This window comes from Physeter macrocephalus, chromosome 2 (genome assembly GCF_002837175.3).
Source record: "Physeter macrocephalus isolate SW-GA chromosome 2, ASM283717v5, whole genome shotgun sequence".
In the NCBI taxonomy this organism is placed as follows: Eukaryota; Metazoa; Chordata; class Mammalia; order Artiodactyla; family Physeteridae; genus Physeter; species Physeter macrocephalus.
Window position 1 is genome coordinate 122,600,210 of NC_041215.1, and position 18,561 is coordinate 122,618,770.

The 18,561-nt window shown below is 39.3% G+C and overlaps 1 protein-coding gene across 5 annotated transcripts in view; it reads right to left on the minus strand.

Moving 5' to 3' along the window:
- The window catches only part of EPHA4 (EPH receptor A4), a 135,174-nt gene that overhangs the window by 110,086 nt on the left and 6,527 nt on the right, over window positions 1-18,561 (minus strand). For 4 of the 5 annotated variants that reach the window (XM_007101339.3, XM_055090146.1, XM_055090147.1 and 1 more), the window contains exon 3: window positions 16,945-17,608. In XM_007101339.3, coding sequence (XP_007101401.1) covers window positions 16,945-17,608 — 664 coding nt within the window. Of the gene's footprint in view, window positions 1-15,379; window positions 15,408-16,944; window positions 17,609-18,561 lie in introns of those variants that run through there. The other variant, XM_055090153.1, reaches the window with a different exon arrangement.

The following is an 18,561-nucleotide window of genomic DNA, read 5'->3' on the forward strand; positions in this document are numbered from 1 at the left end:
CACAGTGGTTGAGAGTCCGCCTGCCGATGCAGGGGACACGGGTTCGTGCCCCGGTCCGGGAAGATCCCACGTGCCGCGGAGCGGCTGGGCCCGTGAGCCGTGGCCGCTGAGCCTGCGCGTCCGGAGCCTGTGCTCCGCAACGGGAGAGGCCACAGCAGTGAGAGGCCCGCGTACCGCAAAAAAAAAAAAAAAAAAAAAAAAAGAATAGAATCACTAAGCATTGTTGCACCAAACCTACAACCTTGAAGTTACTCAAAACATTCCCTTTCACACACCCCCTAGATCCCACTGGCCAGAGTCCACCAGTGGACCAATGCACCAATACTATGTCCAAATTTCCAAAAACCTTCCTTTAACAGCTCACCTCCGGCAGCACTCAGCGTCTCCCTCCTCCAGGTCCTCACACTTCACTTATCACACATTATAAATATTTTTACTGGGCTGCCTGCTCCCTTAGACTGCAAACTCTTTTGCAAAGGAAACTGTGCACAAAAAGGCATGGAGACCTCAGAATGTATTGATGCAGACAAAAAGAGTCAGAGCATATCCAAGGATTTCAAGCTTTTATGGGGGTGGGGGGCAAACAGTTTACTGAAACCCCAACGATTGCAATCAAGGACCAAGTTTGATCTCATATCAAAAGCCTAACTTGGGGAGTAGACTCGAGTATATAGGACTTAGTTCTCCAAGGCCAACTTCAAAGGTATGCAGATGCTACTTCACCCTGGCTGCCCACATCTTTTCTGGGATTATCCTCCCTTTGACACAGTCAAGAAGGCAAGACTCTAAAATTCCGTATTTCAGGGGCCAGTCTTTTTATCTTTTTAATTACTTTCTTCTTTCTTTTTTACTTTTTTTTTTCCACTTTTTTTAGTTGAATGTTTAATTTTTTAAAATTATAGTTGATTTACAAGGTTGTGTTAGTTTCAAATGTACAGCAGTGATTCAGTTATATATACGTATATATATTATTTTTCAGATTCTTTTCCATTATGTTATTACTAGATATTGAATATAGTTCTGTGCTATACACTAGGTCCTTGTTGTTTATCTATTCTATATATAGTAGTGTGTATCTGTAAAATCCCTCTCTCCCCACCCCCTACCGCTGGTAACAACAAATCTGATCTGTTTTTCTATAAGTTTGTTTGTTGGAGGTATAATTGACCTAGAACGCTATGTTAGTTCCTGGTGAACAACATAGCGATACTTCTATTCATCACAAAATGATCACCATGATAAGTCTACTTACCATCTGTCACCATGCAAAGATATTACATTATTACTGACTATCTTCCCCACGCTGTACATTTCATCCCCGTGACGCATTTATTTTGTAACTGAAGTTTGTACCTCTTTATTAATTTATTACATACTTTATCAATATGAGCCTCAGTTTTCTCCTCTGTAATATGAGAAGCATGAACTAAATAAAGGATTTCTAAGGTTGTTAGGGCTTGAATATTCTTCAACACTCAGAAGAGAGACATCTCACTTCACAAAGCCACTGTAGGCAAGAGGATTCTCTCTCCTATTAGCAGCAGAACCCAAACTAGTCCATCTTGCCACCAGGCTGAGGAGGGAGGACAAAATAGCCATCCAATATGTTTTTGTGGTTTATAGGACTAGAAAGGAATCTTTTGGAAAAGTAACTACTCAGCTTGGGCAAACACATTATGCTTCCTGTGTGAAACATTTGTCTATAGAAGACTAGTTTTCAGTTAAAGTAATGACCTCTCTTATTAATTAGCGTTGTGTTGCAAAGCAACAGAAAACCCGATTCTAAATGACTTAGCCCCCCACAAAAAGAATTTTTGAGACTTCCATAATAGAACAATTCAGGATGTAGCTGGTTTTAGGTGCTCAAAGGTGAGCCATTTCCACTGAAGCCACCAGGTATCAACACAATGGGGGGAAAGTAGAATGAATGGCTGTGTGGATGCTGAAGGAATCACATATACCACCATCTGCAATGTTGAGCTCACCTTTTTTCCCCTTTTGCTTTATTGCAGAAATGAATTGCATCACAAATGATTCTGTTGCCATTTCTTTCTTTTTCTGCATACATTTGCAAATAAATACTCTACCTGAACCAGCATAAAAGCACAAGCCTAACATTTAGATTATGAAAAGTTCATCCTCCTTTTCAGATTGATTTTCCTTCTAAATAGCTCTGGATTTATTGTACAGCATTTGAGAAATCAAAAAAGTTCTCATTTGGTTCAGCTGTCCTCCAGTGAAGAGGAGATGATGTTCTGTCTTATGTAAACTAGGATCTATGCTTATAACCTCCCTCTGTGCTGTGATTCAGAGTCAAAATAAGAATAATTTGTTCAGTAACACACTCTGTGGGCAAGGTCTTCAGCTTTAATAATTGCAAGGTCACATTTTGCTCTTTGCCTGGCCATTTGAAATAATACAAAGGCCACCCATTGGCAGATGAGTGTTTTACAAATCTTGGAGTAAGTACAGGGTGCTGTTTACGTAAGTTTATAACTCAGGCATTTAAAACGTTCTTCTTACCTTGTAAGAATACAAGGCAGATTCCATATTGTTAGTTACCTTGGGGAGACATTTCTTGATTTCTAACACTTCTTACCCAGGGAGAGTATGGTATAGAGTTGGCAACTTGGAGGCTGGAGCCAGCCTACCTGGTTTCAAATCGTTTTAAGTAGCCTGCATAACCTTGGGCACCTTTCCATGCCTCAGCCTTCCCAACTGTAAAATGGGGATAATAACACTACCTGCCTTATAAGGCTGTTTTAGGACTAAATAAGTCAGTAGGGAACCTGGTTGTTGGTCATCATTACAGATGCTTTTATAACATGTGAGCGATTTCTTCCAGAAGACATTCCCCATCTCCTTTAATTGCTGCCTATTGGGGAAACAGATGATGATGCTATGGTGTACACTTAGATTTAAGGAAAATAAAAATAGAGAGGTTGATAGCCGGGAGTGTTTGAAGAGCTTCTCCATCTTTTCTATGCTACAAGATCCTAGACCTGGGACTTCCCTGGTGGTCGAGTGGCTAAGACGCTGTGCTCCCAATGCAGGGGGCCCTGGTTCGATCCCTGGTTGGGGAACTAGATCCTGCATGTCGCAACGAAGATCCCTCGTGCTACAACTAAGACCCGGCATAGCCAAATAAATAAATAAAAAAAAAAAAAAAAAAAAAAGATCCCAGACCTGGATTACCTATCCTATAGGAAATATGAAACATTTGTAACAGGGGACCAAATACCCTGCTACCTTAGAATCTTAACAGTTGTAAGTTATCTTATAGTTTGTCTAGTTTAGAAGTTTGCAATTGAGATTAGTAAACATACCTGAGGCAGTTGGACACGTGAGGGGAGGTTTTGGCCTGTCACAGTGACTGGAGGATGATGTAGGCATTTACTGCCCAGGGACTACTCAGGACACCAAATGCCTGGCAAAGTGCACACCCACCGTGCACAGGATGGACCCCAGGATGGACCCGCAGTGCTTGGTAAATATTACACTCAGGGAAGAATCATCCCGCCCAAAATGACAACGGTGCACCTTTTAAGGAACACAGGGTCTCCAATCTCTTACTGGAGGGATACAGTTAGACGCCCTGGGGTCATCCAGCCAGTGTGAACACCAGCCCCAAAGGGGAACTCATCCTCTCAAAAGGCATCACATTCCACTCTTGTCTAGTTCAAAATATTAGATGGGTCTTTCCTTATACTGAGGCGCTATCTGTCCTCTGGTCCTCGTGTAGCTTGCCTGAGGCCCACAGAATAATTTGAAATGAAAAAAATGAAGCTTACCAATCCTCAAAACCAATATAAAATATTGACAGATTATGATGTCAAAGTTGCGGCTCTAAGGAACACCAGATGTTTCTACAACAGGGAATCTGTCACTTCAAGTTCTTTCTCTCTCAATTTAAAAAAAAAAGAAAAAAGAGCAAAGCACCACAGCTCAGAGGAGCTGCATCCACATTCACTCTGCCGTGAAATGCAGCTTTTCCTAATGAGATATTAAATATTGTCTCAACTAGATCCTCATTAACAGCCAGGACCCTGATTTATGACTAGCTCAACCATACCTATGCATTAACTACAGGTGGAACGAGCCTACTGCCTTTAATTTATATGTTTAAGATCTACACAAGTAATGAGAAATCTCAGTGATGTAATTACAAAGGAGAGCAATGTGGCATCTGTGCTTTCCGCCCTGAAGTCAAAAGAGGCTGGGAATAGCCCAAATCAGAGTCAGAGAACACATCTAACTATGGACTGGAAGAGTCACTTATGTGACTAGAAAAGCAAATGAATGAGGTTCCAGAGCCAGTTTCCTGGTTGGGGTTGTTGCATTTTTTTATTGAAGTCTAGCAAATATACAGAAAAGTGCTCATATCCTCAGTGCACAGTCTAGAGCCAGTTTTCAATGGCGAAATCTTTCAAACTTGCAGAGTAAAGCTAGATCCCCTGCACACTAACTTTCCCAATGTTAATTAAAAAATGGAAAACTATCGTAATTAACTTTATGAATCAATTATAATCCTAAAACCTGCTAAGAATAGGAGGGGAGAAAGAGAGAAAGAGATAGTTAGAGAGAAAGACAGAGAAAAAGGGACTATATAGGTTAATATCAATTGTTTATTAAAAATTCAAAATAAAAATAATACAAATTTCTACATTTTACTGAGCACTGAATAGATGTTACTTCCTAGTAAGGCTTACATACATTGCCTTATTTAATCCTAAAGCCACCCATGGGGTAGGTATCATTATTCTCCTGTTACAGAGGAGAAAACAAAAGCGCTAAAGTTAAGTACCTAGAGCCCATTGTCACATTGTAAATAAAGCTGAGATTAAAATTAAATTCTTATTCCAAAATCCTGGCTCTTCATCACCATTTTCGATTAACAAATAGAATTTAAGGAACTATTTATCAAAATTTAGTGCCACCTAATAGGATTTTTTTCCACAAATGCAAAGAGAGTTTACAGATTATTTTCAGAAAAATCTACTAATATATTCAATCCCATAAACGTAGCAAGTCAGAAAGGTCACATAGCTAAAAGAGATACTTGAAGTCATTGCAAAATTCAAAAGCCCTTCTTCCTTAGAAATGTTTAAGAATTGGAAATATGATATTAAGACAATATATCTCATAGCATACTTAAATTATGCCCTCTAAAATTGGGCATAAAATAAAGATGCTTACAATCTACACTATTATTCTTTTCTGGCCTGAAAATTCTGGCCAATTTTGTAAGATAGAAATCATAAATAAGAGGTTTATTTTTTTTTAAAGGAATAATATATGATTGCTTGCACCTAAAACTTAGTTCTCTAGAAAACCTAGAGAATTACCTGAAAAGCTATTAGTATTCACAAGGCAGTTCAAGAAAAAGATTGAATGCAAGATAAACATACAAAAATCAATAGCTTTCCTGTAGATCAGTGATAACCAGCTAGAAAATATAATGGGAAATACAGGGAAAACTCAATAGGTTTCTGTTCTTCAATCATTATCTGTAGTAGAAGTCAACGATCCTTTTGAGGGGGGTAGGGGCTCTTTTTAGTATATCTATTTTTTTAAAGTTGCAATAATAGTTGTGATTTTTATAAGGTCAGACATTACTTCTCTTCAGTAAATGACTTTGTTTCTCTAGAAGAAAAGGAAAGATCCGATAATGGTTCAGTACAATTGCTGAAATCATTGTGCAAAATTCTTGCCTTATCAAGTACCCATTTAAAAATTACTGAAATAGTCATAGCAACAACATTTTGTAAATGAGGATCCCAGAATCCTTCCTGAAGTTTAGAAAAAAGTATGTACTGGGCTTTGTTTAGCTCAGTACAGTAGCCATTTTTTTTTGTCCTGTGGAGGATAACTTCCTAAAGCAAGACCATTTGGGCCCCTCAGGTGGTGAGTTTCAAACTCTTTAAAAGCTTTTCTTTTTAATCATGCAAAGGCAACGTTCTCATTTTTCCATCAACAGGAGTTCCTTGGTGCAAAATTACCGCGCTTTTATATTGTTTTACTGTAGCCCTGCATTAGTGCTAGTTGAAAACTCTAGGATAAACAGAGAGGCAGTTCCTAAAGCAAACTAAAAGAAACCTGAATGTTCAAATATTACTTTCAGCTGCACATCTTTGCTGGCACCTCGTTAGAGACCAGAGTAATGAAATCTCAATTTCTCCCATTAGTTAATTAGCACCTTTGCATCTTAAGTACTAGAAGTGTTACAGTGTTAATTACCTACAAGTCCGCTCTCAAAAATCAGTGGCTGCTTATGGTTTTTTTCTTATGCATGGCTTTACACAACACTTAAAAAAACCAACCTATAAAATAGTCTTCCATGTGCATAGGCTAAATGTTACAAAATGTAGTGTTTAACAGCTAAAGGTGAGTTCAAGTCAACTAGTGCCCCTGTATTGATCTCTTATTTCTCCCAACACTTTTCTTCTAATCCTCTCCATAATTACATGAACTGCTAGAGCTTTCCTGAAGCTGTCAATGCCTCTTGCATCCATTTTCAAATGGCCAGCAGAGAAGCTGTCTGGGCACTAGATCAAACCATCAATGTTCCCTACTCAGGGCAATCGACAATCCTCTTGAAGTCTCCTGGCACATCTGTCAAGAGCCTCCTAGGGTTCTTCAAAACTCTTCCCCCTCAGAAGAGAGCAAGGAGGGTGGAGGAAGCAGAAAGGTATTGACCCATTCTTTTAACATGCTAATTGGCCTGGGGGCTGCTTCAGTCAGTGCCAAGCTGGACACTTCAAAAGGAAACTGTTTTTCAAAGTGGAGATGTCTTTTTCAAACACTTAAACTGAAAACAAATGAATCTAAGCATCAAGGTCACAGTGCAACGTGAAGAAGGTTGGCCAAATGGAAATGGGATAGGGATATACACAAAGGTGGCCTTTGCATTAATTAATTGATAGTAACAGAAAGTTTGAAAGATACTTTAAACTTCTACAGCCTGTGTGTCCGACGTGAACAATTAAGATATAACCTATTGAGTAGCTTACATTAATCCTTAGGAGAAAAATTAACACTGATATAATTAAACTGATATTAATTAAATTAATGTAAATTTAAATTTACATTAAATCAAATGTAAAATATTAATAACATATTGATGAATGCTTGGACATCTCCATAAATGGTGAAAATGGGAATAAAATTGTTTAATTATACCTCTAATTGGCAACACACCATGAAGGCTGCACTGAAAAAAAAAAAACAAAAATGGAGGATAAGGGCTTCCCTGGTGGCGCAGTGGTTGAGAGTCCGCCTGCCGATGCAGGGGACACCGGTTCGTGCCCCGGTCCGGGAAGATCCCACGTGCCGCGGAGCGGCTGGGCCCGTGAGCCGTGGCCGCTGAGCCTGCGCGTCCGGAGCCTGTGCTCCGCAACGGGAGAGGCCACAGCAGAGGGAGGCCCGCATACCACACAAAAAAAAAAGGAGGGTGGCTGAGAGCACCACTATTAAAGGATCTTTGTCTGTCTACCGCCTTTGTTATCAGTTTATTATTTCATCCATGAAACACACAGTACAGATAATACTACAAGACATAATTAAGTGTGTAAAGATTGCAAAGTATTGTTAAGTTGGTAAAATTAATTCATCAAACGTGATGATCTGCTCAGTTTTCAGGTCATGTATTTCTGGGGATATACTGTTAGTCGTGAATGGTTATTAACGGAAAAAGCTATATAAAAGAGACAGCAGCTCTGGTAACGAAGAAGCCGCTGTGGAAGGCAAGAGAGGGGAAACTCAGCGTCTCAAATCAGGGAAGTTCTTAAGGACAAAAGCCCATGAGAAAAGCACTCCTTACTTAGCTGCGTCTTAACTAATCATGAGGTTTGGCCCATATTTACCTGCCATGGTATTATGAGAGGAAATCAGTATTCTGTTAACCTCTGACCCCTCGGATCTGCAGCAGACAAAGGACCAATCTGGAGGCCTGGGAGAACATCGCCAAATGTCAAACAGCAGGGAAGCGATTGTTACTGGAGGAAACAGTTGGCTTGGGCGCAGCCAGCTTCATTGGGGCAAACTGCTATTCACAGAAACAAGCCATGAAGAGATAACGCCATAAAATATGAACCAAATGGAACCTTTTTTGCCTTGCTTCTAAATTGTTAGCTTTGTGGGACTTCATGCTGAACAGTATGAAAAAAATCCAATTTGCTCTGAAGCGCATTAGTCTAACATCCTAATTATTGTTTACATTGCCATTTGCCTTCTATTAAGAATTGAATAATTACCCAGCACTTCATAGTTTAAAAATACAAGCAAACAGGATTATCTGGGTAATTAAGAAACTGTACCATAGCTTTGTACTGCTGTGGAAAATATCTGTACACATAGGGGAAATGATAATTATCAATCAACTTACTTCAAATGGTATTTTCAGAGTTTTGAGCAATTGGAGATCTGTAACTTATTAAGAAGAGGTTAGTAAGATCACCTTTGAGATGTGTGGGTCTGTTTAAATCCATTCTTCGAAACAAGAGCCAGATAAGCAGCTGAATTTTCTCATCCACTAATGACACAAGAGAATATTCCAAGTACAGAGCATTCTGCTGTTCTTTAATCCTAATAATCCATCCCAAATGGACTTTGAACAGCATCATCAAATTTTGTCAGGCCATGTGGAGCTAACCCAAAGCTCTTCTACACTTAGATGTTGTTTTAGCTGACCCAGCCCTTCCACCTAATTACACTGCAAAGTCTGGCCATTCTGCCCTGTGAATCAGTCCGAACTCAAAACTAATTGAACTTCAAAAACATTTCATGCCCAGTCCTCTTCTTCTAGTGTATAGAATACATATGATCACGGCCTTATGAAGACAGTGCTGTTTTCAAGCAGAAAGTGAAGTTTGTTGGGTTAAATATAAGTGTGCTCGCATTACCATTCTAAAGGAATAAAGCAAAGGTTAAGTAAATTTGGAGACACTGGGTGGCATGGGAAGACAGGAGTTCAAAAGGCAATATTCAACCCAAAGCGAATATACATATAGAATAAGGAACAGAATTATAGTCACTACGCCTTTGAAAGAAATTTATCTGGGACATAAGTGAAAATAAGAGATTTTAATCATGATTCTAGGTATGAAGATGGTTGTGTTCATTCATTGATGAAGGACACTAACACAATGAAAATACCAATGGTGATTTGTACATTATAGCTTTCAGTATCTATTTGTTGAATGAGTGAATAGGTTCCAGCCCACTAGTGACCTAAAGCCTATTTTTGGAATTTCCTGAGATCTTAACAAATCTTTCTCCAAGAATTTTATCTTTTACTTGACAATTTTTTAAGCCCTTTGTTGGGCCACTTCTAAACATTCCTAGCATAATCTGAATAGTGCCATCTCCTCCCTCCTCAGAAAGAACAGCAAGATTCCAGCTGAAACTGTCACTAAACAGACAAGCCAAGGGATTCACCAAGACTAGGTTCCTTTCCAAAGGTCACAATAAAATGAGTGGCGGGACGGTGGGTTGTTTTGCATGGGGCAAGGGGCCCGGGGAGTAACAACCAGCCACACTGGGTCGGGGGGAGCGGGGAGGGTGCGGAGTTGTGTACAAAAAGGGCCCTGTGCAAATACCCCACTCTCCGCCTACACCCCCAATCTCTGGAAGCATTCAAATCAAAACCGAATTAATTTGCATGGTGTCTAAATCATTGGGTTCTGCATAAACAGAAGGAGATTTTGGCTGGAGTTTCCAAAGGAAGCCCTCTAGCCTTTGTGAAAGGGGGAAATGGGTGTGCTGTTTTGCATGAGGGTGCATACAGGATATGCAAATGAGGAATCTGCTGCCTGCAAAAGCAACCCTAGGCGGACAGCTGAGGACCCACATTCACGCAGAAAACGCTCCGTGTCTCCAAAGGGAGTTGTCAGCGGTACCAACCCGATTGTTTCCCCAGAAGCCCAAATAGACTCTGAATATTCATAAAATGTCCATTTAGTCATGGGACTATTAATTACCCTGCAGATCATGGGACCCAGTGACCTCACCTGCTCTCCTCCTCCAAAAACAGCTCAGAGGTACCAGCTGGAAGGGGACACAGTGAGAAAGGTTTTAGGCCCTAAGTGGAAAAGATACAGTCTCTCAGGGTCCAGGGGCCAGCTGAGGGCTTCTTTAATCATTCCTTCTCACAAGCACAGTAAAACTTAAGAGAGCACTGAGGCATGTTACTGGACACAGATAAACCGTTTTTAAAAAGCTAAGGGCTACAAATTGCTGCCTAATTTTACAGAAACATCTGAAGGGTTGAATAAATGTCATTCTTCTAAGCTACCTAAATCTCCCAGATTCTGAAAGTTTCCAGAGCTTTCTTACTTTACTTTAATTTTAAAGTGTCTACAGAAGACAGAAGTACACTCTCTGTACCTGCCAGAAAAAACAAAAAGCTGATGGACCAGTGCAGTGGTTCTCAAACTTTTTGGTCTCATGACCCTTTTACACACTCTTAAAAAAACTGAGGATGCCAAAGTGCTTTTGTTTATGTGGGTTAAAGCTACCAATATTTACCATTAGAAATTGAAACTGAGAGGAATTTTAAAGTATTGATAATAAACCCATTACATGTTAACACAAATAATACGTTTTAATGAAAAAAATTACCATATTTTCTAAAACAAAATTAGTGAGAAGAGTGACATGGTTAATGCCTGGCTTAACAGAGGACAGCTGGATTCTCATACTTGTTTCTCTATTCAATTTGATGAGATGAGCTCTCACAAATCAGGTAGCCTCTGAAAACTCCATTCATGAGAAAAGGGGAGGCAAAAAGCTAATGACATATTAGTATTAAAGTTTTGACCTTGCAGACCACATGAAAGGGTCTTGGGGAACCCAGCTGGAACACACTTTGAGAATCACTGCAGTAGGCTGGAGAACAGAGGATCTGATCAATGCAGATAAGAACAGCCATTTCATACCATCCCCTACCCTTGCATATGTCACCACTGCCCTCACCTCCCCCCACCCCAAAAAAATCTACTTCAAACCCTAAACCGGTTTCCATTGTTGGACAGACAATGACCTAATAGCCCACACTGTCACCATATTTCTATCGAACAACAATAAAATTAGCAATAACATTTTCCACTTCATTAGTGCTTAATCATTCTAGGCACTGTGCTAAACCCTTTGTACATGCATGCTGATATGTGTGTATCATACATAATAACATACCATTGTCAGCAATCTGCAGATGTAAACTTGAGGTTAGCAAGGTTAAGTTAGTGACCATGATTGCACACCTGGTTAAGCAGCACACCTAGAACCTAAACTCAGGTCTCAAACTTCAAAGGCAGGTCTTAGCCATTTTGTGCTAATAACTATGTTAACTCATGGGCTGCAGAGATTTTTGAATATTCAGATCATAGAGATGGTTCATAAACATGATGAAAATAGTTAAGACCCAACTGAAGTAGGAATTACAAAAAAGGACCTCATTAATACGTTAGTCACATGCAAAGATTCTGATATATCATGTTGACTCCATGAAACACTACTCCACCAAATAAATGTTTAATATGAAACAGGCCACAATACCTTATGCATTTATTTATTCATTCATTCGATGAACATTTAATGAGACTCCACTATGTTCCTTAATTGTCAGTGGTGTTACTTGTCTGGTTCTCCTAGACTGACCTCCTCCACCTAAGTGCTCATAGTCAAGAAGTTTTACTAAATTCACTTGTCCAAGATAAAGCCAGAAAAATAACAAAGCAAGGTTAATCCAATTTTTAAAAAAATGTACACGTATGATTTACAAATTAAAGTGTTTGTTTGAAAATATTACCAGGAAAAACTAAGACACCCTAACTATCAACCAACAAGGAAAAAAATTAAAGTATGATATATTCATGCTACAGAATATTAATTATCAATTATGAAGGATGAAAAAAAAGTTATATTCTCTAAATGGAATGATGTCCATGACAAATAGTCAAGCGTCTTAAAAACAAGATGACAAGAAGATGATTCCATTTCTATAATTTTTTAAAATACATGAATATAGACATATTTGCATTATCTGCCAAATCATAAAGAGTGGTAACTCAGAAATAAGTTGGAGTAAGAGTTTGAAGCTTACGGTTCTTTGGTAATGTTAAATTCATTAATTAAATGCAAAAAACTGCCCCCTAAAAACCTAAGTATTAAAATTCAATGATGTGAAAGTCAGACATGTATCATGACCACCTCTGTTTCGCGTTGTAGGAACTGAAAAGCCATTTAATCTGTCTTTCTCCTAAAGACTCAAGTCTTAACAGAATAATTATGTCTTAATTCATTTTTGAAAAGTACAAGGAAGTTCAGTCAGATTAAAATAAATCATCAAATCTTAAATATCGGATTCAAAAATCCCTAACTGAGATAATTCCTACGTGGTGCTTTGGTGAATCCTAAATAGAGACCATTGCCTGAGTCACACTCACAAAAGAAGAGCCTGGTCACATGTAGAAGGGAAAATAAAAAAGTATAACAGAAAAAGGACAATAATTAAACCCTGCTCTTCTCAGATGTAAAGAATCGTGTCTTTCGATGGATCACAGCCATGCTTCAAAGCCAGAGATAAAAGCAGCCATGTGACTTAAGCAATTGATTCTTAAAGACATGATTCAAAGGTAGAAGAAAAATTTCAGAAGTGGAAAGGATATAACAGTATCTCTCTGAACTATATTTTAAATGCTTCCTTTCCAATACTGCGTTCTCCTATAGTCCTTCTATAATATATTAGGAAAACAAAGTAATAATTTTTGTTTAAACACAGCCCTCTCCCTCTTTTCAGAGCACAAATATGAAATATTTCTATTTTACAGCCATCAAAGCATTTCTATATCGTTCTTTCTCAAAAGAGCTTTTAATAAGATACCTTTTGCTGATATGAAGGCATCATATATGTAATGATATATAATATAGGTCCTAGATATATAGGACCCCAAACAATTTACAGCAAAATTATGTATTTAAGCAAGGTTTAATTCCTACCTAGCTTAATTTTGTCACAGTTGCGATTATTTGGCCTTAAGTGACCCCATAAGAAAGTTTTCTTTTCATTAGTATTATTTTTATACATGCTCTCTGAAAATATTGCTTATTAATCTTTCACAGAGTAAATCTGTGACTTCCCTTTCATTTTTCAGCTCTTTAATTAAGCAAAAAATAAGTTGATAAAGAATCTTTTCCTCTCTTCCTCCTGCTTAATATTTCTGAGGTAATAAAAAAAACCCTGTAAAACATCTGGAACATTCCCTCGGGGGGGGGGCGATGTATGTGTAAGGGGAGGGGGGACATGTCTGAGGAGGATTTTGTTTCCTTTTTCCTAACTAACTAGAACAGTTACTTATCCGCTGCACCCAATCACTAGGCAAGTTCAAACTACTGCTAACACCAGCCAGACATTCTCCTGGAGAAGACAAATGAGTGGCTTACACTCTTTTTTGTCCTGCTGAGACTGAGCCAAATCATTTCAGAAAACGGTATCCAAGAGCAAAATGAACTTGCAGCTGCTTCAGAGGGCATGCCCACCATCCCCTGCCGCTCTTGACACTTTTGACGCGGCTACTCACCTCCATCTGCATTTGCATGTACTGCTTGGAGGTAAGAACTCCAAGAGGAAGTGTAGTCCTGTCCCCAAGGTCCCTTGAGGACTCCGGCCGATGACCAGGGTTAGATTCAAACAACAGCACACCCCAGGCCCCCACCCGCCCTGGCCATTTTTGCCCAAGGATCTTTTGTCAAACATTTAAGATCTTAATCAATCTTCACTCTGACCTCCCAGACCCCAAGGAAGATGGATGAGGAAGTAGGTGACCTTTCACCTGTTCTTCTATTTGTCCTGCCACAGCAGACCCATTGAAAAGACAATTGGGGAGGAACCTGCTGCCAGAGTTCTGAAGACTTGCCCATTCTCCTTTATATCCTTTCTTAAGCTCCCTTTACGCCCTGCTCTTTCTTGTCCCACTTCCAAATCACTTTTCTTTCACTCAGAAGAAAGTTCTCTTTCCTGTAGGGGAGGGGAAAAAAATGACACTCTCCAAATATCATTTTCAAATGAATGTTATTCTTTGTTAGGGCAAAGGCAATGCTTCCTATCTTTGTCCTTGACTTCTAAGAGTGGTTGTAAGATGGACTTTCCTTTTACCATTTTAGCTCGACACCCTTAAAATTCAACAGCTATGACCTTGGTAAGAGCTGAGTGATAAAGGAAATGTTAGCATTAAGATCAGATTAATGCTTTATGATCTAAAAGGTGATTTTTACCAATTTTACATCACTGTGTCCTCATAGCAAGTCTCTAAGCTAAGTACAATTATTATCAACCCACTTTATAGATGAACAAACCAAGGCTCAGAGGGCTTAAGAAACATGCTCACGGTCTTGCAGCTAAGTGACCAAACTGAGACACATTTCCTTGTGTTCTTTCTGCTCTTCCTAGATAATCCTGATACTCCAGTAATGATGGCATGGATGGAGGAAACCATTTTCATTACTCTTTAAGGTGTTTACAGTCTTGAGCTATCCCTAAAAATTCTCACTCAGATTTGGAATTTAAGAATTCTTGTCATTCAAGTTTTTTCTTCCTCCCTAAATTCATCAGAGATTCTTACCCGGTAGTCTTAAATACAAGCAAAGTGCAAGGTTTTGTGCAAAAAGTGTCTTCTTGAAAGATTTAATCATTTTACAAGTAGCAAAGAAAATACCTGGGTAGCAAGAGTGCAGAGAACAAAGATTCTCAAAAATAGCTTAATCAACCTTCCCCTTCCATTAAACATTTCTCGCCTTGTGTTAGGAACAGTTTCCTCAGAAATGGACTGGACCTAAAACATGAAGCCTCACCCTTCCCATGGACCACATGATGATGAACTGGATTCTCAAGGTTATTTCCATAAAGCCAACCACTACCATGTTCAATTGCCTTTACATTCACTTCCCCCTCCATCTTTTTCTCTTTTCCTTCTAATTTGGGTTGTAAAAATGTCAAGGAGTCTCACAGTGCAGCAATGTATGAGTTACTGGGCTCTGTGACAACTGGAAATCAATGACGTTAGATACAGAGAAATGTACTAATGCCAGAAACATGAACATTTGAGCAAGAAATGGAAGACAATGTGTGTGTGTGTTTTTTAAAATATATATAAGAATCTTGAAATGTAAAGATGTGCAAGTCCTGTCTTACAAAAATCAAAAAGGCAGAATTACTTGCTCTAAAATGTGATGAGATGTCACTGCCCTATTCATTTCACTCTTCCTGCTATGATGATTGTAATTTCAGTGCCAGTACCAATGCACTCACATATTTTCTAATGTTAATACCGAATCTACTTCAGGGTTTCCATTTGGTACAGCTTACCTAGTAGTTGCCAAGTCAAGAGTTAACAAAACCGCAAGAAATCAACCTTTGTAAAAACAAAACAAAACAAAAAAAACCTTGAAATTCCAACCTTTAAATTTTCAAGTTCACAAGTTTACCTTTTGACTCTAGGTCAACAGAAAAGGTTGCCAACCTTTATTCTGTTTTACTTTTCAGTGCAATTAAAAGACAGTCATTGTTAGCTTGGCCTAGAAATAACTATAGCAGATCAAGAATGACACTTATGAACTCTGAAAGGAGAAATGCATAACTCTATGACACCAAACTACCCCAAATGCAACTTTCTTTAGGTTATAACTGTTGATTTCCAATCAGTCAAGTGGATTGTTCCATGGTTAATCCCACCCTGTCATTAAGATGGTTGAAATGCCAGACAAATTGTTTGGCAGTCAGTTATTTCGGGCTCTTTAATCGCCAAATCAGATGAACCATGTGGCAATGTAGTCTACAGTTCAACAATCACCCTGAGAAAAGATGAATCTGATCGGTTCCAGAGATGGGACCAAGAGTTACCCGCTTTAGTGGTAACCATAATAAGACTGGCAGCAGCAGACTATTAATAACCACTGAAAATAAATACCAAGCAAAAATAAAAATCTTGGAATAACTGCTTTTTTTTTAAGCCTTAATCCACACATGACATAAGCAATCCATATAAATATGGATCACTCCCAGCCCCTCCTCAGACACAAAGCTGCTATAAAGAAAACAAGTGTGCAAACTCCCCAGAAAGGCGAAATAAGGGAAGACGGAATTGCAGACACAGAACTTTAGGTGAGAGGAAAAATAAAAAACCAGTCACCTGAGTAATATGATAAATAGTAATTAACAGGATAAAAAAAAATCTGGATTTCTTCAGAAACTCAATAATCAAAATGGATTACAATTTACTCTTGCCTCTGACCACAGATCGAATAAGAAGACCCTTCCTAGCTCTTTATCACATCCTCAGGGAAATCAAGAGGTCTTCCATCAAGATTCATTTCACTTGGAAACCCCATCAATGGGCGCTCAGTGGAACACAAGGCACTTGAAACCTTGTCACTCCACTTTGCTGGGCCATGTCTACACTGGTCCACAAGGCAGGAAAAACTGGACTTTCCTCGCACAGCTCAATTTTAATCAGCAGGAGGAAACTGGAACAACAAATCCTCATTCCACATTTAAATCATTCATGTACACATCCATACGAGGAGAGATGTTTACCGACAGGAGAACCATGGTTCGAAAATGTGTCGGCCCTCTTTAAGTAAGGATCAATCAAGGCCTTTCTTCAGCTTGTTCATTTACATTTCAGAGGGCACATCAAGCCGGTTCAGATCTAAGTGCCTGTTAGCAAATGTGTTCGGTCTTCTGCTGATTACAGCGGCATCATTTATTTTGTCAGTATTAGAATCGTCTTAGCTTTGCCACCTGGAGCTGTAGCACTTACTCATTAGACCCCTCTGTCCCACCACATCCCACAGGGGCTGCTAATTACTGGCTTTACTCCATTTAGTCTCATCTCTGATTTAATTATGTGCACTAAGCCCTAATGAAAAGTACAAGATGGCTCTCCTTACCTTGGCATTCTCCATTCCGCTCTTCATGCCCGGCATGGCATAGGCAGTTGCCAATGGGTACCAGCCATTCACCATCTGCCCCACAGTACATTTTTGGCACATCCTTCTCTTCTGAGTTGTTGACACAGGAGCCTCGAACTTCCACCAGGGAAGACGTATCGGCCCCTGTGATGGTGTCTGGAAACTGAGCGAGATTGCGAACAGTGAGCGGACACTTCTTGTAGAACACTCGGACTGAAACCAAGGCGATGCAGGCCCCTACATCCTGAAACGCCAGATAGAACCCCTTTTTGCTCAATGGCCCTACATCCCGGATTTCCGTGTTCAGCTTCATGATTCGGTCGCCAATGTCCACTTGGGTGAAGCTCTCATCGGCAGCGATGGTGTCAATTTTGGCAAACTGGCTCTCTCGGATAAAACGCTCCTTGTCGTTGTCTGATTCATAGTAGTACAGGTTAAACGTCTCCTTGCAAGTGCCCATGACTCCCGGAAGACTGTTGCAGTCCCTCAAGGTGAACTTGATCTCAATGTACACCCTCTGAGCCCCTTCTCGGGTGATCCAATCAGTTCGCAGCCAATTATTCTGGCTGGGCTCCATCACGTTGCACACTTGGTAGGTTCGGATCGGCGTATTTTTTTCATCCATAATACTCACTTCCTCCCACTGCAAAGATCCAAAGGAAATGCATCGATTACAAAAATTTCATCATACAGTGATTTATCAGTTCTATTTTACCCTCATAGGACAGTGATGATTTTTGTTGCAATAAGAAAGAAAGCTACCAGCACTAATTCCTCACCAAGATGATATTATATTGGGAAAGTATTTTAATTTTCACTCTTTTGCCTCAGATCCAGAGGTTTTGCTGGATTGATTGCTTTTGAGTTCTCAGCGGTTCCTCGCTCATGGTGGTCTAACAACCTCAAATTCACCTATTACAACTGCTACAATTTCATGTGACAACAGTTCAAACTTACTCATAAATGAAAAAACTAGGATGTGTATTGTTTCAACAACTGAGCAGAGACCTGCAAATTAAGAGCAGGAAGTGCAGAGTCTGCCAAAGGAAGACAATTATCAGTCAATTAGTGGTGCTCCTGTCAGAACTTTGCTCTCTTAATACCTAAAAAAACAAATGTCTATTTTTTTTTTTTTTGGCGACGTCACTATGATGTCACTACTCTTTAAAGGGGTAAAGAAAATCTCACCATTCTGGTTTTGGTAATCCTGGGAAGATAGAGAGTAAACTTTCTAGAGAGAGTAGATTTCTCAAATACACTGTCATTTGTAATGGTAGAACGCTTTTCAAGAACATGTATTCAGTCAAAAAGTTTGTATACTGTTCTTATTTTTAAAACAAAGTAAACACGAATGCACATGTGCACTGCTTCTAAATAGTCTGTGGATATTGAGAATAAAATAGTAAATGGTATTTATGAGTGAAAGCCCAAGAAAATTAAAGAAGGATAGTAGGGTTTTCTTTCAATCTACTTCCTAACATAGAGATTCTCATAGCGGGATCATCTGAGTTCAGCAAAATTCACTGTGACTAGCATTGTAGTTTCATTCTCGCTGTGGCTTTTAAAATAATCCTAAAAGCAGCAAGATAATTTGGG